The sequence below is a fragment of the Canis lupus genome, chromosome 7 (genome assembly GCF_011100685.1).
Source record: "Canis lupus familiaris isolate Mischka breed German Shepherd chromosome 7, alternate assembly UU_Cfam_GSD_1.0, whole genome shotgun sequence".
NCBI classification, from domain to species: domain Eukaryota; kingdom Metazoa; phylum Chordata; class Mammalia; order Carnivora; family Canidae; genus Canis; species Canis lupus.
This window is the reverse complement of record NC_049228.1, coordinates 18,957,717-18,980,915: the sequence shown is the minus strand read 5'-3', so window position 1 is coordinate 18,980,915 and position 23,199 is coordinate 18,957,717. Positions and strand designations below refer to the sequence as shown.

Sequence of the window (23,199 nt, the reverse complement as noted above, 5' to 3'; positions counted from 1 at the left end):
ATGACTGATTTATAAACATAATCGATTTGAACTAGAGAAAAAACATAGTTTTCAACATAAATGTATAAAAAACTACCATTGTGGGTTTTGTGGCCACAGTGAGGACAATAAGACAACTAGTTATTCACATATTTTTACCTTGTGTAAACAATGGGTAAATTATTTCATGCAGTTAGAAGCAGTGAAAATTCAAAAATATCATCCTTTATATCATCCTTATCAATGCTTTACCCTTGTAATGTGTTCTATAATCTTTCATTTATTAGTAATTACTATATTGTGCTCATAAACAGATTTAGCTTTTTCCAGATATCTTAAAATGTCAGTAAGTTAGAGAGTCCACACGTGAACCTACCAGGCAAGGGATTTCCAGCTGCTTTACACTCCAACTGAATGGGATTGTTCACCACCACAGTCTCATTCAGCATCTTCCCTGCATCCTCCAGACTAGGTGGTTCTATAAGAAGCCCAAACATATTGATTCACATAAATAGGATATTTAAATGGAAACTATTTGCTCAGTAGAAATTATCATTCCTTTCTTTCTTTCACATATATACACTGATATACTTGTAATAAAAGTATATTATTAAGTAGAATTAAAGAACAGAAAAAAAAAGATCTTAATAGGTTTTCAGTATCATTCATTCTTCTGTACTCAAACAGGAAAATCCTCAGAATTATAGATTAGCCAATTTGTTCAATTTGCCAACATACAGAATAACACCCGGTGCTCATCCCGTCAAGTGTCCCCCTCAGTGCCCGTCACCCATTCACCCCCACCCCCGCCCTCCTCCCCTTCCACCACCCCTAGTTCGTTTCCCAGAGTTAGGAGTCTTCATGTTTTGTCTCCCTTTCTGATATTTCCTACCCATTTCTTCTCCCTTCCCTTCTATTCCCTTTCACTATTATTTATATTTCCCAAATGAATGAGACCATATAATGTTTGTCCTTCTCCGATTGACTTATTTCACTCAGCATAATACCCTCCAGTTCCATCCACGTTGAAGCAAATGGTGGGTATTTGTCATTTCTAATGGCTGAGTAATATTCCGTTTTAAAGAATTTGAAAAATAAAATTACCCATTCAGACTGTGTGTGTATATGTGTATGTGTGTGTATATATATGTGTGTGTGTGTGTATATATATATATATACACATACATAGTTAACAAGGAATATACATTTTTTTCAAATGCCAACAGAATATTTTCAAAACTGACTACATATTAGGCCACAAAATCTCAATAAAGCATTTGTAACCATAATTTAATAAAACTCTAACAAAAATGAGTATAAATCAAAAACAAAAATGTAAAGCTCTTTACAGGGGGATAACCTCATTAAAGAGGAAATCAAGACAAAAGTATATGATCAGAAAAAAATAAAACAGAATGAGATTGATTAAAATGAAAACAGAGTGTGTCACCTAGCTGTATAGTATAGTATTCAAGGGAAATCCTAGAGCCCTAATTAACATATCAAAAACTAAGAAACAATGAAAATAAATGTTCCAAACATTCAATTCAGAATCCAGAAAAAAACCAATAAAATAAACCAAAAGAAGTCAGGGATAAGGAAATAATAAAATAAACAGAAGACAATACCAAAGAAAACAATCAAAAACAACTACGAAAGACAATGAAACTCAAAGCTGGTTTTCAACAAGTTTAAAATAAAATATGTCCTCAAGGGTAAATATCTGTATTTCTGGAGATTGTTCCTGAAGACATAGCCTAAAACCCAATCAATCCTCTCTTAAGTATCTGTCTCCATTTAATTCAATGAGTTAACTCTTACAGCTTGAAATGCCTAGAATGTTTCTATTTTCTGCACTGAATTCAGATGAATGACATGATATTTAGGGACAAAAGACTTTTAAATATGGCTATCTGACTTTTCCAACTGAAAAGGAAAAATAATTAATCCATGGCACATTCCTTCAAAACAGTTATTTAAATACTCACTTGAAGCCTTCTGGACTGAAGTGATCACTGAAGGCTTTGACAGACTATGTAGCTGCTGCAATAAAACATTATGGTAAGAAATGCAACAGCTATGGAGTGGGTTGGCTATTTTTCACTCCCCTTAAGTACTTAAAGAAAAAAAGATTAGATGTCAGCAAGAATGGCAGAGTAAGGACTCCAAAAAATCCACTCCTCCATAAAAGAAACAAGAACACTGGAAAATTTGTCAAAATCAACTTTTTCAGAACTCTGGAAATTAACCAAAGACTTACAACAATCCAACAAGTGTTTATTCAAGAAAAACAGCTAAATCTCATTAAGAACAGTGAGTTTCATGGCATTTTATCTCCCTCTATTCCCAGCACTCTTTCCCCAGATCAGCAGTAACCTTGAAAATAAATAGCCTAGCAACCACAGAGAAAAAAAGAACCTAGCAGATACTGAAAGAGCCAGAATAGGTTAGGAGCTACCTAACAGCACTATTCCTAGAAAACTGCCACTGTTTGACCTGTCTGGTCCTTCCCTGGAAATCCCCACTCAAAGGATTTGTCTTTATTTAATCAGATGCAGAGTTTTCTAGTGCAAACAACCTTTTCCCCTGGGGCAGGTTAAAATCTGTAAAGACAGACTTTATAGAAATTGTTCAGAAAACTCACCATATTAGTTTCGTCTTGCTTTCACAACAAATTGCCTCAAACTTGACAGTTTCAACAATACAAATTTATTATCTTATAGTTTTATGGATAAGAAGTCCAACAGTCTCACTGGGCTAAAATAAATGTCTCAGAAGGGCTCAGTTCCTTTCTGTAGGCCACAGAGGAGAATCTATTTCCTCATCTTTTCCAATTTATAGAGGTCACTTATATTCCTTGGTTTGTGGCCTCCCTTCATCCATCTTTAAAACCAGCAATGGGAACGTGTGAAGGATTCATAAGACTTTCTCACATCCTCTCACTCTGAAGTCCTGCCCCTTTCATCCACTTTTAATGTCCTTCTGATTACACCAGACCCACCTGGATAATCCTGGGTAAGCTCCCTATTTTGAGGTCAGTTGATTAACAACCTTAATTCCATCTGTATTCTTAATTCCTATGAGGCATGTGACCTAACATAGTCACAGGTTCTAGGAGTAAGATGTGACTATCTTGGGGAGTACCAGTATTCCACCTACATGTTAAGTAAATAAACAGAAGACAAAAACAAACAAACAAACACCCAGCAACAGCAGTGACAACTACAACAATAATAACTATGGAAAGAAGAGAAAATTGTTTCCAGAACTGCCACATTATATTATTACTTTTTAAAATTTTAATGTTTTAATTCTAGTATAGTTAATGTACAGTTATATTAGTTTCAGGTGTACAATATAGTGCTTTGAAAATTATATACATCACTCAGTGATCATCATGGTAGGTGTATTCTTAATCCCCTTCACTTATATAATCCATTCCCCCAACCACAAAAGGAACACTCATGCACTGTTGTCACAGTAACCTCCCTTCTGATGGCAACCACCAATTTATTCTCCATAGCTAAGAGTCTGTTTTTTGGCTCATCTCTTTTTCTTTGTTCTTTTGTTTTGTTTCTTATATTCCACATGAGTGAAATCATATGATATTTGTCTTTCTCTGACTGACTTATTTCACTTAGCATTATACTCTCTAGATGCAGCCATGTTGTTGCAAATGGCAACAAGTAATATTACATTACTTTTGTTGCAAATGGCAACAAGTAATATTACATTATATCTATCTATCTATCTATCTATCAACAATCTTATCTATCTTACAATATCACATTTTCTTTATCCGTTCATCTATTGATGAACATTTGGGTTGCTTCCATAATTTCACTATCGTAAGTATTGCTACAATTAATATAGGAGTACATGTATCTTTTTGAACTAGTGTTTTTTCATTCTTTGGGTAAATACCCAATAGTGGAATTACTGGATCATAAGGTAAATACATTTTTAATTTTTTGAGGAACCTCTATACTTTTGTTCACAGTGGTTGCACCAGTTTGCATTCCCACCAACAGCACAAGAGTGTTCCTTTTTTTCCTAAATCTTGGCTAACTGTTGGTATTTCTTGTGTTTTTGACTTTAGCCATTCTGACATGTGTAAGGTGACATCTCATTGTAGTTTTGATATGCATTCCTTTGATGATTTGTGATGTTAAGCGTTATTTTATACCACATTACACTTAAAATGTCTACTTTTCAAAAAGTTATGAGACATGCAAAGAAATAAGAAAGAATGGTCCATGCCTGGAAAAAGAAGCAGTCAAGAGAATATGTCCATAAGGAAGCTCAGATATTGAACTTATTAGACAAAGACTTTAAATCAGCTTTTTAAAGGGATGCCTGGGTGGCTCAGTTGGTTAAATATCCAACTCTAGATTTCAGCTCATGTCATGATCTCAGGGTCATGAGACTGAGCCCTGTGTCAGGCTCTGTGCTGGGTAGTGGAGCTTGCTTAAGATTCATTCTCTCTCTCTCTCTCTTTCATTCTCCCCCAATCCCCCGCTCCACTTCCCTTTTCTTTCCCTCTTAAAAAAAAATCTTAAAATTAAAAAAATAAAATAAATCAGCTATTTTATTACATCCCAAGAGTTAAAAGAAACATGTTTAAAGATCTAAAGGAAAGTAGGAGAATGATGTTTCACTAAATAGAGAGTATTGATCAAGAACCAGAAATTGTAGAAAGAACCAAACAGAAAGTCCGAAATTTAAAAGTGCAATATTTGAGTTGGAAGAAGAAAGAATCAGTAATTTAAAGATAGGTTAATTGAAATTATCCAAGTTTAGGAGTAGAAAGAAAAAAGAATAAAGAAAAATTAAGAGAACAGAGACTCTGAGGCTTGTGGGACACCATCAAGCATTATGCATAATTAAAGTCCCAAAGGAGAGGCAAGAGAGAAAAGAGTATTTGAAGATATATGGTTGAAAACGTCCCAAACTTTGGAAAAAACATTAATGCACACATTTAAGAAGTTCAACAAAGTCCAACTTGGGTAAACTCTCAAAGAAACTCATACCCAAATACATCATAAAAAAGAGAATCTTAAAAGCAGCAAGATGGAGAAGTGATGTACAGGAAACCTCAATAAGTTTAATAGTTGATTTTTCATCAAAAAACATGGAGGCCACAGGGCATTAGGAGACTTATTAAGAGTCCTGAAAGAAAAAGACTATCAACAAAGAATTCTATCTTTAGCAAAACTATCCTTTTGAAGGAGAAATTAAAACCTTCATTGAAAATCAAAAAACAGAAAATTCGTTGCTAGTCTCCAGCCTTACAAGAAATACTAAATGTCCTTCAGGCTGCAAAGAAATAGCAATTCTAATACACATGAAGAAATAAAGAGCACTAGTAGAAGTAACTAATAGTAAAGACAGTAAAACTGTAAAACTGTATATTTAAAGCATAACTTTTTTCTCCCTTCTGATTTAAAAGACAGCAGCATAAATCAATAACTACAAGTCAATATTGATGGGATCATGATGAATAATGGTTTAAAATAAATTTTTAAAATATAGTAGCATAAACAAGAGAAATAAAATGGTACACAAGAAAATAGCAATTCAATATAAAAAGGCAGTAATGGAGAAACATAAAAACCAAAATGACATAATACATATAAAAAGCACATAGCATGGTAGACCATAAACTCTATCATGTCAGTAATTACATTAAATGTAAATGGATTAAACACTACTCAAAGGCACAGAGTAACAGAATGGATTTAAAAAATAAAAAATAAAAACATGACTCAATCATATGTTGTCTACAAGAGACACACTTCAGAGTCCAAGATACGAATAGGTTGAAAGTGAAAGGTTGCAAAAAGATATACTATACAAATGGTAACCAAACAAAAAACAGAGGCTATACTAACATCAAACAAAGTAGGCTTTAAAACAAAATTAGCAACAAAATGGGGCAATTTTAAAGGACACTGTCAACACATAAAAAGATATAACAATTATAACATTTACATAACAACAGAGGTCTCAAGGTACACAGAACAAAAACTGACAGAATCAAAAGGAGAAATAGGTAATTCAACAATAACAGCTGAAGACATTAATATTTCAGTTTCAGTAATGGGTAGAACAACTAAACAAAATCAAAGAGAAAACAGAAGACTTGAGCAACAGTATAAACCACAAATACACATAGAACACTCCATCCAACAACAGCAGGATACACATTCTTCTCAAATGCACATGTAACATTCTCAAGGACAGACTATAAGATAGGCAAAAAACAAGTCTCAATATATTTAAAAATATTAAAATCATACAAAGCATGTTCTCTTACCACAATGGAATAAATTATGAATCAATGATATGAGAAGATTTGGGAAATTAAGTAACACACTCTTAAGTAAACAAGTGGTCAATAAATCATATGAGATATTAGATAATACCCTGAGATAAATTAAAATAAACAGACAACATACCAAAACTTATGGGGTACACATAAAGCAATGCTTAGAGTAAAATGTAGGCTATAAACAACTATATTCAAAATAAATCTCAAATCAATAATCTAACCTTTCAATTTAAGAAGCCAGAAAAAAGAAAAGTAAATCCAAAACAAGCAAAAGAAGATAATAAACATTAGAGCATAAATTAATAAAATAGACAATAGAAAAATGAAAATAAAAAAGACTAAAACCTGATATTTTGTAAAGGTAAACAAGGGCAAAATTTTATTATTTATTTATTTATTTTATTTTATTGATTTTATTTATTTATTTATTTTTTTTAAGGGCAAAATTTTAGATAGACCAACCAAGACATAACAAAAGAGAGAAGACCAAATTACTACAATTTGAAATGAAATTCAACCTTGTAGAATTAAAAAGGACAATGAAGGAATATAATAAATGTGTGCCCACAAATTAGAAAATCTAGATGAAATAGATGATTTCTACAAAGTCATAAACTACTGAAACTGACTCAAGAAAAAATAGAATATCTGAATAGATGGATAAAAATTTAAAAATTATATCAGTAATAAAAAACATCCCACAAAGAAAACGCTAGGCCCAAGTGGCTTTACTGGGAATTCTATGAAACATTTAAGAAAAATTAATGCGAATCCTTCACAAACCTCCTCCCAATAAAGCAGGGAACTTTTCAAATCATTCTAAGAAGCCAGTTGTACTATGATAAGAAAATGAGACAGAGACAGACAATAAAAAAGTACACTATAGATCAAATTCCCTTATGAAGACAGATACAAAAATAATCAACAAAATACTAATAAGTGAATCCATCAACATATCAAGCAAATTAAGCACCATGACCAAGAGGGTCTAGTTCTAGGAGGGCATGGGTGGCTTAATATATGAAAATAAATCAGTGTAACCAAGACAGTGTGGTACTCAAAAATTAACATGAAATGGATTAAAGCCTTAAATGTAAGACTTGAGACCACAAAAACTCCTAGAAGAAAACATAAGGGGAAAGATACTTAACATTATTTTTAGCAATAATATTTTGGGATATGACACTAAAGTCACAACAAAAGCAAAATAAACAAGTGGGACTACAGCAAACTAAAAAACTTCTGTACAGCAAAGAAAACAATTGACAATGAAAATGGCAATGCACTAAATGGAAGAAAAAATTTGCAAACCATATATCTGAAAAAGGATTAATATTTGAAATACATAAGAGACTTAACACAACTCAATAGTAAGAAAACAAATCAAGTAATGGGTAAAGGACATGAATAGAAATATTTCCAAAAAAAGACTAAGAAGTGACCAACAGGTTCATGAAAAGGTGCTCAACACAACCCATCATCACAGAAATACAAATCAAACCCACAATGAAATATGACCTCACGTGTTAGAATGATTATTATAAGAAACATAAGAGAAAATGAGTGTTGGTGAGGATGCGGGAAAAAAGGAACCTTTGTACATTCTTGGTAGGAATGTAAATTGGTAGAGCCATTATGGAAAACAGTATGGAGGCTCCTCAAAAAATTACAAATAGAATTATCGTATGATCCAGCAATCCCACTTCTGGGTATATAATTAAAGGAAATGAAATAGCATCTCAAAGACATTTATCTCAAAGACATATATGCCCTCCAGTGTTCACTACAGCATTATTCACAATAGCCAAGATATGGAAAAAATCTAAGTGTCCAATAACAGATGAATGGATAAAGAAGATGTGATATATATATCTTCTAGCATTTAAAAGAATCATCGTGCAATTTTGTAAGATTGTTTTTTTTTTTAATTTTTATTTATTTATGATAGTCACACAGAGAGAGAGAGAGAGAGAGAGAGAGAGAGGCAGAGACACAGGCAGAGGGAGAAGCAGGCTCCATGCACCGGGAGCCCGATGTGGGATTCGATCCTAGGTCTCCAGGATCGTGCCCTAGGCCAAAGGCAGGCGCCAAACCGCTGCGCCACCCAGGGATCCCCATCGTGCAATTTTGAATTTAGGTAAGCACTGTTTTAGACAGTAACATTAGTAAGGTAACAATATCTTATGTTAATAATAAATGTCTGCATACTCCAAGAGGTTGAATTCCATTCAACTTGTTGATTTTTTCCTCTGTTGTCCTTCTTCCAAAAGCTGCATGTGGATTACCATGCCAATACCACAATACCTACTTCTGAACATATCATGGGCTAGACTTTACCTATGAATTTTTTTTTACCTATGAATTTAATTACTCACAGGTATGAACTGACTTTTTCAAATCCTGGTTAAATCTGATTGAATATATAACTGATTTAAAAGTGAGTTAATCCTACCCAACCACCAAAATTAAGATATAGTGAGTAATAAATTTATTTATACTAAGATAATACTAGAGTTCTGAACTGAAGTGATCCATTAAAAAAAAAAAAAGAAAAGAAAAGAAAAAAGAAAAAAAAATTTCCCTGCAATATTCCCAAGTCTCCTTTAGGTCACAAGTGAGCTATTAAGCAAAATACAGAACCTTTTAAGTGGGTGTTGGGAGATGTTAGCCAAGCGAATACGTTAAAATAATTAAAATTAAACTAAGGGGCACTCTACTAATGTTTTTATCAGACAACTAATACAGACCCAAGATGGTTCCTGGCCAACAGTAAAGGCACCAAAACTTCAGATATATTTGTTAAAAGGTTGGTGCTGTGAGAAGGGCCAAAAGCCAATGCATTTGGCCAAAACAGTTGTTAAGCTACCATTCACAGATGATAACTAGGAAATCAGGCACCAGGCTAAGCTTGTAGTTGTAAGCATGTATAGTCTTTCATTCAATCCTTACAACCTTCTGATTATAGTAGTTATAATTATCCTTCCCATTTTATAGATGAGAAAACATATTTAAAGAGTTAACCTCTATGCCTGTTGTCCTCATGATATTACTTGGCAGTATAGGGACACAAATTCAAAGTCCATGCTTTTAACCACAATATGCCACTTCTGGGTGCTTCACCTTGATTAATCTTTCCTGGGATATAATTAAGTGCAGATGTAATGAATGCTTGAGCCATTAGGCCCCAAGTAATCATCTGTTTGTGGAAACATCTGTCTCACTTGGCAAATATCTGAGGTTTAGATAAAATTTCATAGTTTGTTCTAGAGAATTAGAACTTTCAGAATTATGAAACTTTGATGATCAAAAAGGACCACCTACTGAGAGACTCTGCCTTCTCTAATGGACAGAACTCCACCTAAGAAATGTAGGGGATCACAAGAATGTCCCTCTCCTCATGATCATGACTTAGTCTTCTATGTCTTCCAGGAGCCAAACCACCCTTACTTCACCTTTTTGAAAACACTTTTTTCCATGCTTGAAAAGAATGGAAGCATCTACAGTCTTTATTATAAGAAAGGAAAATATTAAACAATTATAAGGCTGAACTTCTTAGGATTTAATATATTTGGAGAACAATTACGGTAAATACTCATTTGCTGAATATGTCACCCCCCCCCAAAAAAAATAATATGTCACCCCATCAACAGAGACTGGGATTAAAACAAATACTCAAATAGAAAGCAATTATAAGATTGGTTAAATAAATTAATAAAGAAACTAAATTAAATGATAGCTGCTTTTCTATAGATTTTTCAATGTCCCTCTTAAAATATAGCACCAGGACTTGATACAATACTTCATAAGCATTCAGAGAGCAAAAATATAATAGGGCTAATTCCTTTCTCGTTGTTTGTACTGTAAGTTTCTATTACTGACTTCTAAGATTAATTAGCTTTATTATGAAATTGAATGATTGTATCTATAGTAATTACAAAAAACCATTGACATCTCCAGTATTTCAATGTGTGGTGTCTTTAACCCACTCTTCTCCAACCCTACTCTTATGTAGTTTTTCACATCAGATTAACTTGCCTTTTTTTTTTTAAATTTTTATTTATTTATGATAGTCACAGAGAGAGAGAGGCAGAGACACAGGCAGAGGGAGAAGCAGGCTCCATGCACCGGGAGCCCGAGGTGGGATTCGATCCCGGGTCTCCGGGATCGCGCCCTGGGCCAAAGGCAGGCGCCAAACCGCTGCGCCACCCAGGGATCCCTTAACTTGCCATTTTAACTTCTGAATTCTTTTTGAAATCTATGATCAACTAATACTTAGACATTCCTGTATTTTTTGTTAACATCTCCAATTCTCACTAAAATTATTAATACAAGTATTGAAGGGGACAGAAGCTAGTTGGGAGCCATTTGCATCCAATGTGACACACTGCTTGTCAGGAGGGCCAAGATGATAAGTCAGCTTTCTGTCCAGATTCTTGTATAGTAGCCAACCACTTCCCTTCAGGTTGATCATACTCAGTATTAGAAGTTCACTTTATCATTTCTTCTCCTTTCAGACTGATGAACTATTATCTGGACAAGTCAATGTCATAATAAAGAAAACATTTTCAGATACTATAATGTATATTGTCTTTGTTCCATTTGTGATTTGTATCAAGGAGACTGTTTTATATTCTCCATCCAATTTGGTAGCATTTAATAAATCCTTACAATGACTAACCTTCTATTTCTTTTCACATAAACTCAGATGTCTTCCAGCTTGTTGCCTCTTTCTCTGATGATTTTTCTTGTACATGTGTACCTTAATTGTGATCCTTGCTAACATATATTTTGTTACCATATTCAGACAGTGGGTTCATAGGCTTATGTTTTCTTAGGTATCAACTCTGTTTTTTGTTTCTGTTGTTGCTTTGTATTTGATGAGATCCTTGATTTCTTTTATGAACTCTGGTTTTCAATCATTCTTGACTACATTAGTTTCTAAGCCAGTTTTTAGAGTCTGGACCAATGTTTCTCTGAGTAATGACATACAGACCACTTGCATCAGAGATGCTGTTTCAGATCTGGAACTGTGCCCAGGAAGCTATATTTTTAATATGTAATAGATATAATTTTTATGAACACTGAAATTTGGGAGCCCCAAATACTGAAGTTTGTTTGGTTCTTCCCAGCTCCAGAGACAGATACTCTGTTTTCAGTATACAGTCTTCATTTAATATTTTAATTCAGTTTAGAGAACAAAAACACTCTTCCTTTTTTGATAACACCTGAAAGTGGGAAATGTTTTGCTTCTAATATCTTAAAACCTCAAAAGCACTCTGCAAATCAGATACTCAAAGAAATTAAATGGTTTGTTCATGGTTACACAGATAGTGGTTAAAAAGGATTTCAACCACAATGGGTCTGACTCTGGTGCCTGTGATGACTGCAGCATAGCCTGCTCTCCTACTCAGCTGTTTCCTTTTAGCCAACAATGGAGACTAGATAAAGACTGAAATTATTGGAGGGGAGAAGAGAAATAGCCTGTACAAGGAGAGAAGGAGCCTCAGGGAAAGGAGAGGAAGCCCCTCCATAGCACACTCTTAGATGGAAGTGAAGATCTCAAAATGTGCTGGAGATAGCTGCCAAGGAGCACTGGGGAGAGAAAGAAGGCCTTATAAAGAACAAGGTAAATTCAAGGCAACATAAGAGACAGCAGGGTCAATTTCAGGCAAAGCAATTTCAAGATAGTTATAATCAGATACTGGTCTTTAAGTTAATTACTAAATGAAAAAATAAAAGTTCTCTTGAGGAATATGCTTTGTGTGTATGACATCCTTAAATTAGGTGTACACATTTGGGGAAAGGGGGGAAATAAATGGTTTTATTAAAAACATTTAGGGGGGTGCCTGGGCGGCTCAGCCAGTTAAACATCTCCTTTGGCCCAGGTCATGATCTCAGGGTCCTGGGATAGAGTCCCAAGTCGGGTTCCTGCCCCGTGGGGAATTTCCTTTTCCCTCTCCCTCTGCCTCTGCCTCTCCCCTCCTTGTGTTCTCTTTCTCACCCTCAAATAAATAAATACCATCTTTAAAAAAAATAAAAAAATAAAAAAAACATTTAAGGACATGATGATCTGAATCTTTTAACTAGTTGATTTAAATATAAAATAGGGATGCCTGGATGGCTTAGCGGTTAAGCATCTGCCTTTGGCTCAGGGCGTGATCCTGGAGTTCCGGGATTGAGTCCCACATCGGGCTCCCTGCATGGAGCCTGCTTCTCCCCCTGCCTGTGTCTCTTCTCTCTCTCTGTGTCTCTCATGAATAAATAACTAAAATCATTATAAAAAATATTTAAAGAAGTAGACTAAATTTAATGTCCAATTTAATTTTTTTCATTCACTTACTATTTACTTTTTCATTTGTTAATATTTATTGATTGCCTACTGACAATATAACTGGAATCAAGCTAGATGCTTGGGCATCCTTCTAGGTTAAATTGTGCAGTAAATGTAGAGTATATGAATGAATGAATCAATGAAGAATGAATGAATGAAGGATTTAACAAGCAATCACAAGGATTAGAAAAAACCAATAAGGTATAAAAATCTAGGATAGCTCTCTGCAAATATATTTGGCTGAACTAGGAAAGTCCAAGCTTAGAATTCTTGACTCTTCCTGATGAGACTCCAGAGATCTGAAGTCTCACATTCAAGGTCAAATAGTCTTTTCAGCTTACTATAAGCTAGAATATTCATGAGATATCCATGGCCACCCAGACTTTTGATTAAAGCACATGAGAGAAGATCCTGAGACAAGGATAGTTTCTACTTAGAAAATCCCTCTTACAAGCAAGAAAGAAAAATCACAGAAAATGTTAAGGAACAATGCTGCAACTCTATCTTTACAACAAAAGTTATCTGTACAAAGTTATTAGTTAACAGAATTCAAATCATTAAAAGCACAGGGAGGTATGTTTATTTATTTATGAGCTCTAGCACATTCTATTTGACAACCTGAATATCGTAACAGATATCTTGACAAACTATCTTAATATGAACAATTATAATTATGATAATGTAAGAAAAAACTTTTTTCAAACAGACAAAAATAAATACCTATTTCTTTTATACTGTAATTCAATAAAATGAGCCATCATGTTAAAAAAAAAGCCACAGAAATATTCTGTTGTTAAGACATGGGAATGACATTACCATGCACATGTAGCTGAAGGTGCTGCCGTGTTTCTCCCGCCGCATTGGTCGCCACACATGTGTATCTTCCAGCATCTTCCATCAGGGCTTTAGCAATTTGTAAAACTCGACCAGAAGACTGTATCTAATTGGGACCAGAAAGCATAGCAGCATTTTGTATTTTACACTGGACTTGAAGATAATTGCTGAGATAGAGAAACTCATTTAAATTTATACTATATAATTATATTTTTATGTCAGTATCTTAATCATCTCGATAGATTAGAACCAGATCACTTCATTGTGCAAAAAAAGACTGATGTGACTGAAAACCTTTTCTTATTCATTGGAAAACACAATTTAAAATAACCTAAGGCCAACCTGCTGGTACAGTCATAAAACATCACTGAATGAGACTTTAGCACTGCCCTATGAGATATGTGATGAAAATTTAAGCTACTTAAAGAAAAACATGGTCACATTTATATAACACTTCATAAATAGTTTTAAAAAACAATCTTCATTGATCAAATGATCACAGGGGCCAGAAAACAATAAAAATTATAAATAGGAGTAATGGAAATGCAGATAAATTTCTTCCTGACTGTCCTCATTTCTCTCTTAAACTTATTGCAACTAGCCTCTACCATTTTGGACCTAGCAGTCAGTGGTTATTCTTTGAAACCAATTACTCAGAGATTACCTGTAACCTTTAAACATGGTATCCAGCAGCTTATGTAGTAAACTCATACTCTCTTTCACCATCTACAGCATTTGACATTATGGCCACCTACTCCATAATCACTCTACTCTCTGGGTGCTGAAGATACAAAAATGTCCTCAGTTCCCAATCTCTGACTTTCTTAGAAGATTACAGAATCAGCTTCCTCCTGTCCCATAAACATAAAACTCAGCTTCCTGATAGTTTTCATCCAAATTCATGGCTTCAGTGAAGAATCCTGTGTAGACTCCAAAATTTATAGCACTGGCCTCAATTTCTCTCCCGAGCTCCACACTAGCTGTTCCAGCTATCTGCTGGGCCAGTTAGCACATGAAATTTAACACATCCAAAACAAAGCTTATAACTGTTTCCTTGTATCTCCAGGCCTACTTTTCATTGCATGTTTCCAATCTTGTTTAATGGCACTACTCTTCTCCAAGTCATCTTGATTTCAGAGCCCATTCTGACTCTCCTATTAATTATACTACTCTAGGTTTTTCAGATCCTCTACTTTCCATTCTCACAACCACTGTGGGATTATAATAGTTTCTTAATTTATATTCCAGTGTCTCCAACCTCCCAAACTATTAATCTATCTTATATACTACTGCCAGAATAATTTGTCTAAAATGCAAATTTGATCCTTTTACCAGTTCCCCTTCAAAGCTCACTCACAGCTTCCCACTTTGCCCAGAATGAAACCTGAACTTAGCATAGCCCTCCAGGCTTACCACATTCTGACCCCAAATGATCTACTCTCCATATACTCCCAAATAAACTCCCACTTGACCTATTCTCCAGCCACATTGTACTAAACTCATTAAGTAGCACATTCGTACATTAATATTCACTTCTAGACTGCTGCACGTGTACTTTAAATGCCATAATTTTTTAAGACTCTGAACTAGGACAGTTCTCTCTTCTATTTTTTCCTACTCTTTACTCTCCCCTTAGATTAACTCATTTATGTATATGGTTTCAAATATCATCTATGTGTCAGTATCTCTAGCCAGAGCTCCCCTTTGAGCTCCAGGAGCATATATTCCATGGTCTACCCAATCTTTACTTAATTTCAAAGCCAACTTAACCTCCAAAAGTCTAAATCCAGTATTAAATCCAGTATTTTCCCCTCAATGGGTTGTCCTGCAAAGTCTCCCATCTCACTGGATGGCGTCATATTATATGCATTTGTGTAAGTTAGATTCCCCAAGTTTTGCTTGTGATATCCCGCTCCCTCAAATTTCATATCTAATTTATCATTGAGTCCTAATGACTGAAACAATAATTCTCAAATATGCCCATATATTCTCATCCTCATGGCCAGAATGCAAGTTCAAATTTCAATATTCTTTCTCTCCTAGATGAATAATCCTAATTGATTTCCACACATCTACACTTTATCTTTTTCAATTTATTTTTGGTGGTAAAATTGGCATATATTAGTTTCAAGTGTACAACATAATTCAATATTTGTACACTCTGCAAAGTGATCATCACAAGTCTAGTTATCATATAAAGTTACAAATTCTTTTCCTCGTGATGAGAACCTTTAAGATTTACTCTCTTGTTAACTTTGAACTGTGCAATACAATGTTATTGAATAAAGCCACTACACTGTAATTACATCCCCATGATTTATTTATTTAATATCTGGGAGTTAATACCTCTTGACCATCTTCACCTATTTTGCCCAGCTGTCAACCCCTTTCCCCTCTGGCAACCACCAATCTGTTCCATGTGTATCTATGAGTTTTGTTTCTTTTGTTTTTTAGATTCTATATAGAAGTGAAATCACATTGCATTTATCTGTATGACTTATTTCAATTGGCCTAATGTTACAAAGGGCAAGACTTCATTCTCTTTTTTATGATTTAGTAGTATTCCACTTTGTGTGTATATCACATCTTCTTTATTCATTCATCTACTGATGAACAGTTTTGTTGTTTCAATATCTGACCATTATAAATAATGCTGCAATGAACATGTTTGTGCACAGATCTTTTCGAGTTAGTGTTTTCAAGTCCTTTGCATAAATACCCCGAAATGGAATTGCTAAATCATACGGTGCCTCTGATTTTTATTTTTTGAGGAATCTCCATACTGTTTTCCATAGTGGTTGCACTAGTGTATATTCCCACCAACAGAACACAAGTGTTCTCTTTTCTCCACATCCTCATCAACACTTGTTATTTCATATCTTTTTGATAATAGACTTCAAACAGGTGTGACGTGATACCTTGTGATTTTGATATGCATTTTGCTAATAGTTATTGATATTTAAATATTAAATATTTTTCCATGTGCCTATTGAACATCTATATGTCTTTGAAAAATGTCTAGTTATATCTTGTGCCTATTTAAAAAATCAGATTGCTTGTTTCTTGCTATTGAGTTGAGCTCTTTATATACTTTGGATATTAACCCCTCATATGATATATGATTTACAATTTTTTCCCTCATTTAATAGGTTGCCTTTTTATTTTATTGGTTGTTTCCCTTCCCATGTAGAAACTTTTTGGACTGATTTAGTCCCACTTATTTTTGTCTTTGTTGCCTTTGATTTGGGAGTCAGATCTAAAAAAATCAATGCCAATGTTATCAGAAAGCTTACTATGTTTTCTTCTAAGGAGTTTGTAGTTTCAGGTTCTATATTCAAGTCTTTAATCTATTTTGAGCTGATTTCTGCATATGGTTTAAGACAGTGTTCTGGTTGGGACACCTGGGTGGCTCAGTGGTTGAGGGTCTGCCTTTGGCTCAGGGCATGATCCTGGAGTCCCAGGATTGAGCCTTGCATGGGCTCTCTGCATGGAACTTGCTTCTCCCTCTTCCTATGTCTCTGCCTCTCTCCTTATGTCGCTCATGAATAAATAAATAAATAAATAAATAAATAAATAAATAAATAAATTCTTAAAAAAATAGTGTTCTGGTTTATTATTTTGCATGTGACTGTCCAATATTTCCAACGTCATTTAAGAGAGCATCCTTTCTCCGTTGTATATTCTTGCCTTCTTTGTCATAAATTAGTTAACCAGGGATCCCTGGGTGGCTCAGCAGTTTAGCGCCTGTCTTTGGCCCAGGGCGTGGTCCTGGAGTCTCAGGATCGAGTCTCACGTCGGGCTCCCTGCACGGAGCCTGCTTCTCCCTCTGCCTATGTCTCTGCCTCTGTGTGTGTGTGTGTCTCTCATGAATAAATAAATAAAATATTTTAAAAATTAATTAACCATATGTGTTTAGGTTTATTTCTGGGCTCTCTATTCCATTCCATTGATCTGTTTTTATGCCAATACCAAACTGTTTTTGATTACTGCAGCTTAGTAGTACAGTATGAAAACAGTATGATGCCTCCAGATTTTTCCTTCTCAAAACTGCTTTGGCTACTTGGGGTCTTTTGCGGTTCCACACAAATTTTAGGATTGTTTGTTCTATTTCTGTGGAAAATACCATTCAAATTTTGATAGGAATTGCATTGAACCTATAGACTGCTTTGGGTAATAGGAACATATAGCAAGATTAATTCTTCCAATTCATGGGCATGGGATACCTTTCCATTTATTTGTGTCTCCTTCAATTTTTTTCATCACTGTCATATTAGAAAATACTAGATAATACTAGATAATACTAGAAAGTGCCCAAGACTTTCACTTACTTCCACCTCCTTGGCTAAATTTCTTTAATGCAATTTTAAATGGGATTGTTTTCTTTTTGGGGGTGGGGGAGATTTTTTTCTCTTTCTGATAGTTTGTTAGTGTATAGAAATGCAACCAATTTTTGTATATTGGTTTTGTACCCTGCAACTTTACTGACTTCATTTATTAGTTCTACAATTTTTCATGAAGTCTATAGGACTTTTAAAAAAGATTTTATTTATTTATCCATGAGAGACACACAGAGAGAGGCAGAGACATAGGCAGAGGGAGAAGCAGGCTCCCCACCGGAAGCCCAATGTGGGACTTGATTCTGGGACCCAGGATCATGTCCTGGGTCAAAGGCAGACGCTCAACCACTGAGCCAGCTTGTGTCCCAGGATATTTTAATATATAAAATCATATTGTCTGCAAATAATGACAGCTTTACATTTTCCTTTTCAATTTGGATGCCTTCATTTCTTTTTCTTGCCTAATTGCTCTCAATAGGACTTCCAATACCATGTTCCATAAAAGTGGTGAGAGTGGGAATATTTGTCTTGCTTTTGATCTTAGAGAAAAAGTGTTCAGCTTTTCACCACTGAATATGAGATTATCTGTGAGCTTGTGATATATGGCCTTAATTATGTTGAGGTATGTTTCATCTATACCCACTTTGTTGAGGATTTTTACCATAAATGGATGTTGACTTTTGTCAAATGTATTTTCTCTTGAGATGATATTATTTTTATTTTTATCCTTCATTTCATTAATATGGTGTATTACGTTGGTTGATTCGTGAATATGGAAACATCCTTACATCCCTGGAGTAAATTCCACTTAATCATGGTGTATGATCTTTTTAATGTTTTGGTAAATTTGGTTTGCTAATGTTTTGTTGAGGATTTTGTATCTATGTTCATCAGGGATATTGGCTCAAAATTCTGTTGTTGTTGGTTTGTTTTTTGTGATGTCCTTGTCTGGTTTCAGTATCTGGGTAATGCTGGCCTTGAAAAATAAATTTGGAAATGTTCCCTCTTCTTCGAGTTTTTGGAAGAGTTAGAGGATAGGTGCTAAATCTTCCTTTTTTTTAAGATTTTATTTATTCATTCCTGGAAGACACACACACAGAGAGGCAGAGACTCAGGCAGAGAGAGAAGCAGGCTCCATGCAGGAAGCCTGATGTGGGACCTGATTCTGGGACTCCAGGATCACACCCTGAGCCAAAGGCAGATACTCAACTGCTGAGCCACTCAGGCGTCCCTAAATCTTCTTTGAATGTGTGCTAGAATTTACCAGTGAAGCCATCTGGTTCTAGACTTTTTTTTGTTGGTAATTTTTTTGATTATTAATTTACTCTAGTAATTGGTCTATTCAGTTTTTCTATTCATGATTTATTCTTCGAAGATTGTATGCTTCTAGGAATTTATTTTTTCCTTATAGGTTCTCCAATTTGTTGGTAAATATCTGTTTATAGTAGCTTCTTATGATCTTTTGTATTTCTGTGGTATCAGTTGTAACCTCTATTTATTTCTGATTTTATTTATTTGATCCATTTCTGTATTGTTTTTGGTGAGTCTAGCTAGCTAAGTTTTGTCAGTTTTGCTTGTCTTTTCAAAGAACCATCTTTCAGTTACATTAATCTTTCCTTTTTTTTAAAGTCCCTATTTCACTTATTTCTGCTTTGATCTTTATTATTTACTTGCTTTTCCTAAATTTAGACTTTGTTCTTTTTCTAGTTTCTTTAGGTGAAAAGTTAGATTTCTTATTAGAAAATTTTCTTGTTTCTTGAGCTAAGTCTATATCTCAATGCACTTCCCTCTTAGAATGACTTTTGCTGCAATCTATAGATTTTGGTATGTTGTATTTCCATTTTAATTTTCTTAGTTATTTTACTTTTTTATTTCCCTTTTGATTTATTTGTTGATGGACTTATTGTTCATTAACATGTTTAATTAATATTCATATATTTGTTATTTTTTCAGTATTATTCTTGTAATTACTTTTCTAGTTTCACAGGATAGTGGTCAGAAAATATTCTTGATATGATTTTAATCTTCTTAAATTTATCGACACTTGTTTTGTGGCCTAACATGTGATCTATCCTGGAGAATGTTTCACATGCATATAAGAAGAATGTGTATTCTGCTGCTTTGGGATAGAATATTCTGCCATATTTATTAAGTAGATCTGATCTAACATGTTGTTTAATACTGATATTTCTTTATTGACTTTCTGTCTGGGTGATCAATTCATTGATGTAAGTGGGATATTGAAGTCCCTCTCTATTATTGTATTGCTGTTAATCTCTGTAGGTCCTTTAATACTTCCTTTGTATATTTTTTGTGCTTCTATGTGGGGTGCATATATATTTATAAATGTTATATATTCTTCCTGTATCATTATGCAATGGCTTTTATCATTATATAATGTCCTTCTTGATCTTTTATTATAGCCTTTGTTTCAAAATCTATTTTGTCTGATACAAGTATAACTTCACCAGCTTTCTTATTGTTTCCATTTTCATGGAATATATTTTACCACCCCTTCACTTTCAGTGTCTATGTGTCCTTACATCTGAATTGAGTCTCTTATAGGCAGCATACAGATGAATCTTGTTTTGCTTGCTTTATTCATTTAGCTACTGTACATTTTCGATTAGAGAATTTGGTCCAATTATCTAAAGTAATTATTGAATAGGCAATATAATCAATGGTATTGTAATAGCATTATATGGTGACAGATGATAGCTACACTTGTGATGAGGGTAGCATAATGCACAGAGGTTTTGAATCACTATAATCATGACATAGTTGTATACCTGAAACTAAAGTAACATTGTATATCAACTACAACAGAAAGATTAATTTTTTAAAAATATGAAAGCAATGTGCCCCCCATCCCTAATAAATTTTGGATAAGTGTATGCTTATTGCCAAACTGTTAAATGTTTTCTGACTGTTTTTGTAGTTTCTCTCTATTCCTTTCCTCTTGTCTTGCTTTCTTCCCTAATGGTTTGATGACTTTCTTTAGTGTTATATTTAGATTACTTTCTCATTATCTTCTGTGTATCTACTATATGTATATCAAGAAAAAAAAATATATATACACACACACACACACATTTATGTACATATGCACACACACATAAAACAGTCTATAATGACAGTCTATTTTAAATTGATAGCAACTTAAGTTTGAATGCATTCCAAACCTCTACATTTTTACTCCCCACAATGTTTTATATTTTTGATGTCACATTTTACATTCTTTTACTTTGTGTGTCCCTTAACTATTTATTGTGGTTATAGCTAATTTTACTACTTTTGATTTTTGTCTTCATGCTGGCTTTATAAGTAATTAACCCACTACCTTTACTACATATTTATTTACCTTTATTAGAGATTTACTTTTATTAGTGACAATTTTACTTACATATGTTTTCTTATTACTAGTTAGTGCCTTTTTTTCCACCTTAAAGAAGTCCCTTTAACATTTTTTGTAGGGCCAGTTTCGTGATGATAAATTCTATTACCTCTTGTTTATCTAAAAATCTCTTTATTCTTCTTCAATTCTGAACAATAATCTTGCCAGGTAGTGTATTCGTGGTTGGGAGTTTTGTTGTTTTCTTTTTCTTTCAGCTCTTAAAATATATCATGTCACTCTTCCGGCTTGCAAGGTTTCTGCTGAAAAATCAGCTGACAGTCTTATGAGAGCGGGGTTCCCTTGCACCTAGTAAATGGCTTTTCTCTTGCTGCTTTTAAGATATTCTTATCTTTAACTTTTTACATTTTAATGATAACGTCTCTTCCTGTGATCTCTTTGGGTTCATCTTATTTTGAATCCTCTCTGTTTCTTGGACCTGGTGTGTTTCCTTCCCCAGTTTAGGGAGGTTTTCAGCCATTATTTCTTGAAATGTGTTTTCTGCCCCTTTCTGTTTCTCTTCCCCTTCTGGAATCCATATAATGTGAATGTTATTCTACTTGATGCTGCCCCATAGGTTCCTGAAGCTTTTTTTTTTTTTTCCAGAATTCTTTTTTCTTTTTGCTGCTCTCTTTGGGTGAGTTCCACTGCTCTGTCTTCCAGGTCACTGGTCTAACCTTCTGCTTCATCTAATCAGCTGTTGAACCCCCTAGTGTATTCTTTCAGTTTATTTATTGTATTCTTCAGCTCTGTGACTTCTGTTTGGTACTTTCTTATATTTTCTATCTTTTGTTGCATTTCTGTGTTCACCCCTTTTTCTCCTGAATTCAGTTAGCATTTTTATGACCATTATTTGAACTCTTTATCAGGTAGATTACTTATCTCCATTTCATTAAGGTCAGTTTTCTGAGGCTTTCAATAGTTAAAATAGGCATTAATCAAAGTAATAAAAATACCAACCAATACGTTAAAATCATTATCATTGTTAATATTATTAGTATTTAATTAATTCTATTCTTCAAATCAAAATATTAAATTAAATTCTAAAAAAACTGTAAGGGAAACACAAACTGTTTTAATAACTTTCTGTAAAATGTGTCCAACAGGAAAATCTACAATTAGGAAAGAAGAATTGATAGCTCTGGGAAGATCTTTATAGATTACACATTTGGGGCATGGTAATATTTATACTTACTTTAAGGTTTCCCTGGGCAGTGTTCACAGGTTGGCCATCTTTTAACCATGTAATAGATGGATTTGGAATACCATTGGCAATGCACTGCAAGGTGATAGGCTTATATTTCACTATGGCTCTCTCAGAAGGGCCTGAGGATTTGATTGTTGGAGGAACTAGAGTTAAGAAATGAAGGAAGGAAAGCAGTAAGGGATGGTAAGACAGAGTGAGAGTGGGAGAGAACACAAATCATAATCAGTGAGATCAAATACTTAAAAATCTGGATGTAAGAACCTGAAACTTTAACATTTAGCAAAGGGAAAATTCCTATTTTAAGAAATAATGAAATAACTTTATCCCATGCATTTAATTTAGTTTTCAACAATTTTAGATGACTTATTTCCTAAGTATGGATCTCAAATTCTTTGAAGAACAAGATGTGGGGATCTCTGGGTGGCTCAGTGGTTTAGCGCCTGCCTTTGGCCCAGGGCATGATCTGGAGTCCCGGGATCGAGTCCCAATCGGGCTCCCTGCATGGAGCCTGCTTCTCCCTCTGCCTGTGTCTCTGCCTCTCTCTCTCTGTCTCTCATGAAAAAATAAATAAAATCTTTTAAAAAAAAAAAGAACAACAAGATGTATTTATAGCAACATGTATGCTTGGCTTATACCTTTTGGTGTGTGTGTTTTTTTTTTAATCTGTTATGATCCTCCTTTTCTCTAGAACTACTTCATTAAATCAGAGTGGGTTTCCTCTACCTATATTTATACTGTATGACTCTGACTCCAGCAGGGCTGAATGAATACAGAGTGGTAACTTGATCT

At 34.2% G+C, this 23,199-nt stretch overlaps 1 protein-coding gene across 5 annotated transcripts in view; it reads right to left on the bottom strand.

The window, feature by feature from the left end:
* The window catches only part of HMCN1 (hemicentin 1), a 457,926-nt gene that overhangs the window by 156,652 nt on the left and 278,075 nt on the right, over nucleotides 1-23,199 (bottom strand). For all 5 annotated transcript variants that reach the window (XM_038542311.1, XM_038542313.1, XM_038542312.1 and 2 more), the window contains 3 exons: nucleotides 22,399-22,553; nucleotides 13,458-13,581; nucleotides 356-457 (listed from right to left, as the gene is read on the bottom strand). In XM_038542311.1, the coding sequence (XP_038398239.1) occupies nucleotides 356-457; nucleotides 13,458-13,581; nucleotides 22,399-22,553 (381 nt within the window). The remainder of the gene's footprint in view (nucleotides 1-355; nucleotides 458-13,457; nucleotides 13,582-22,398; nucleotides 22,554-23,199) is intronic.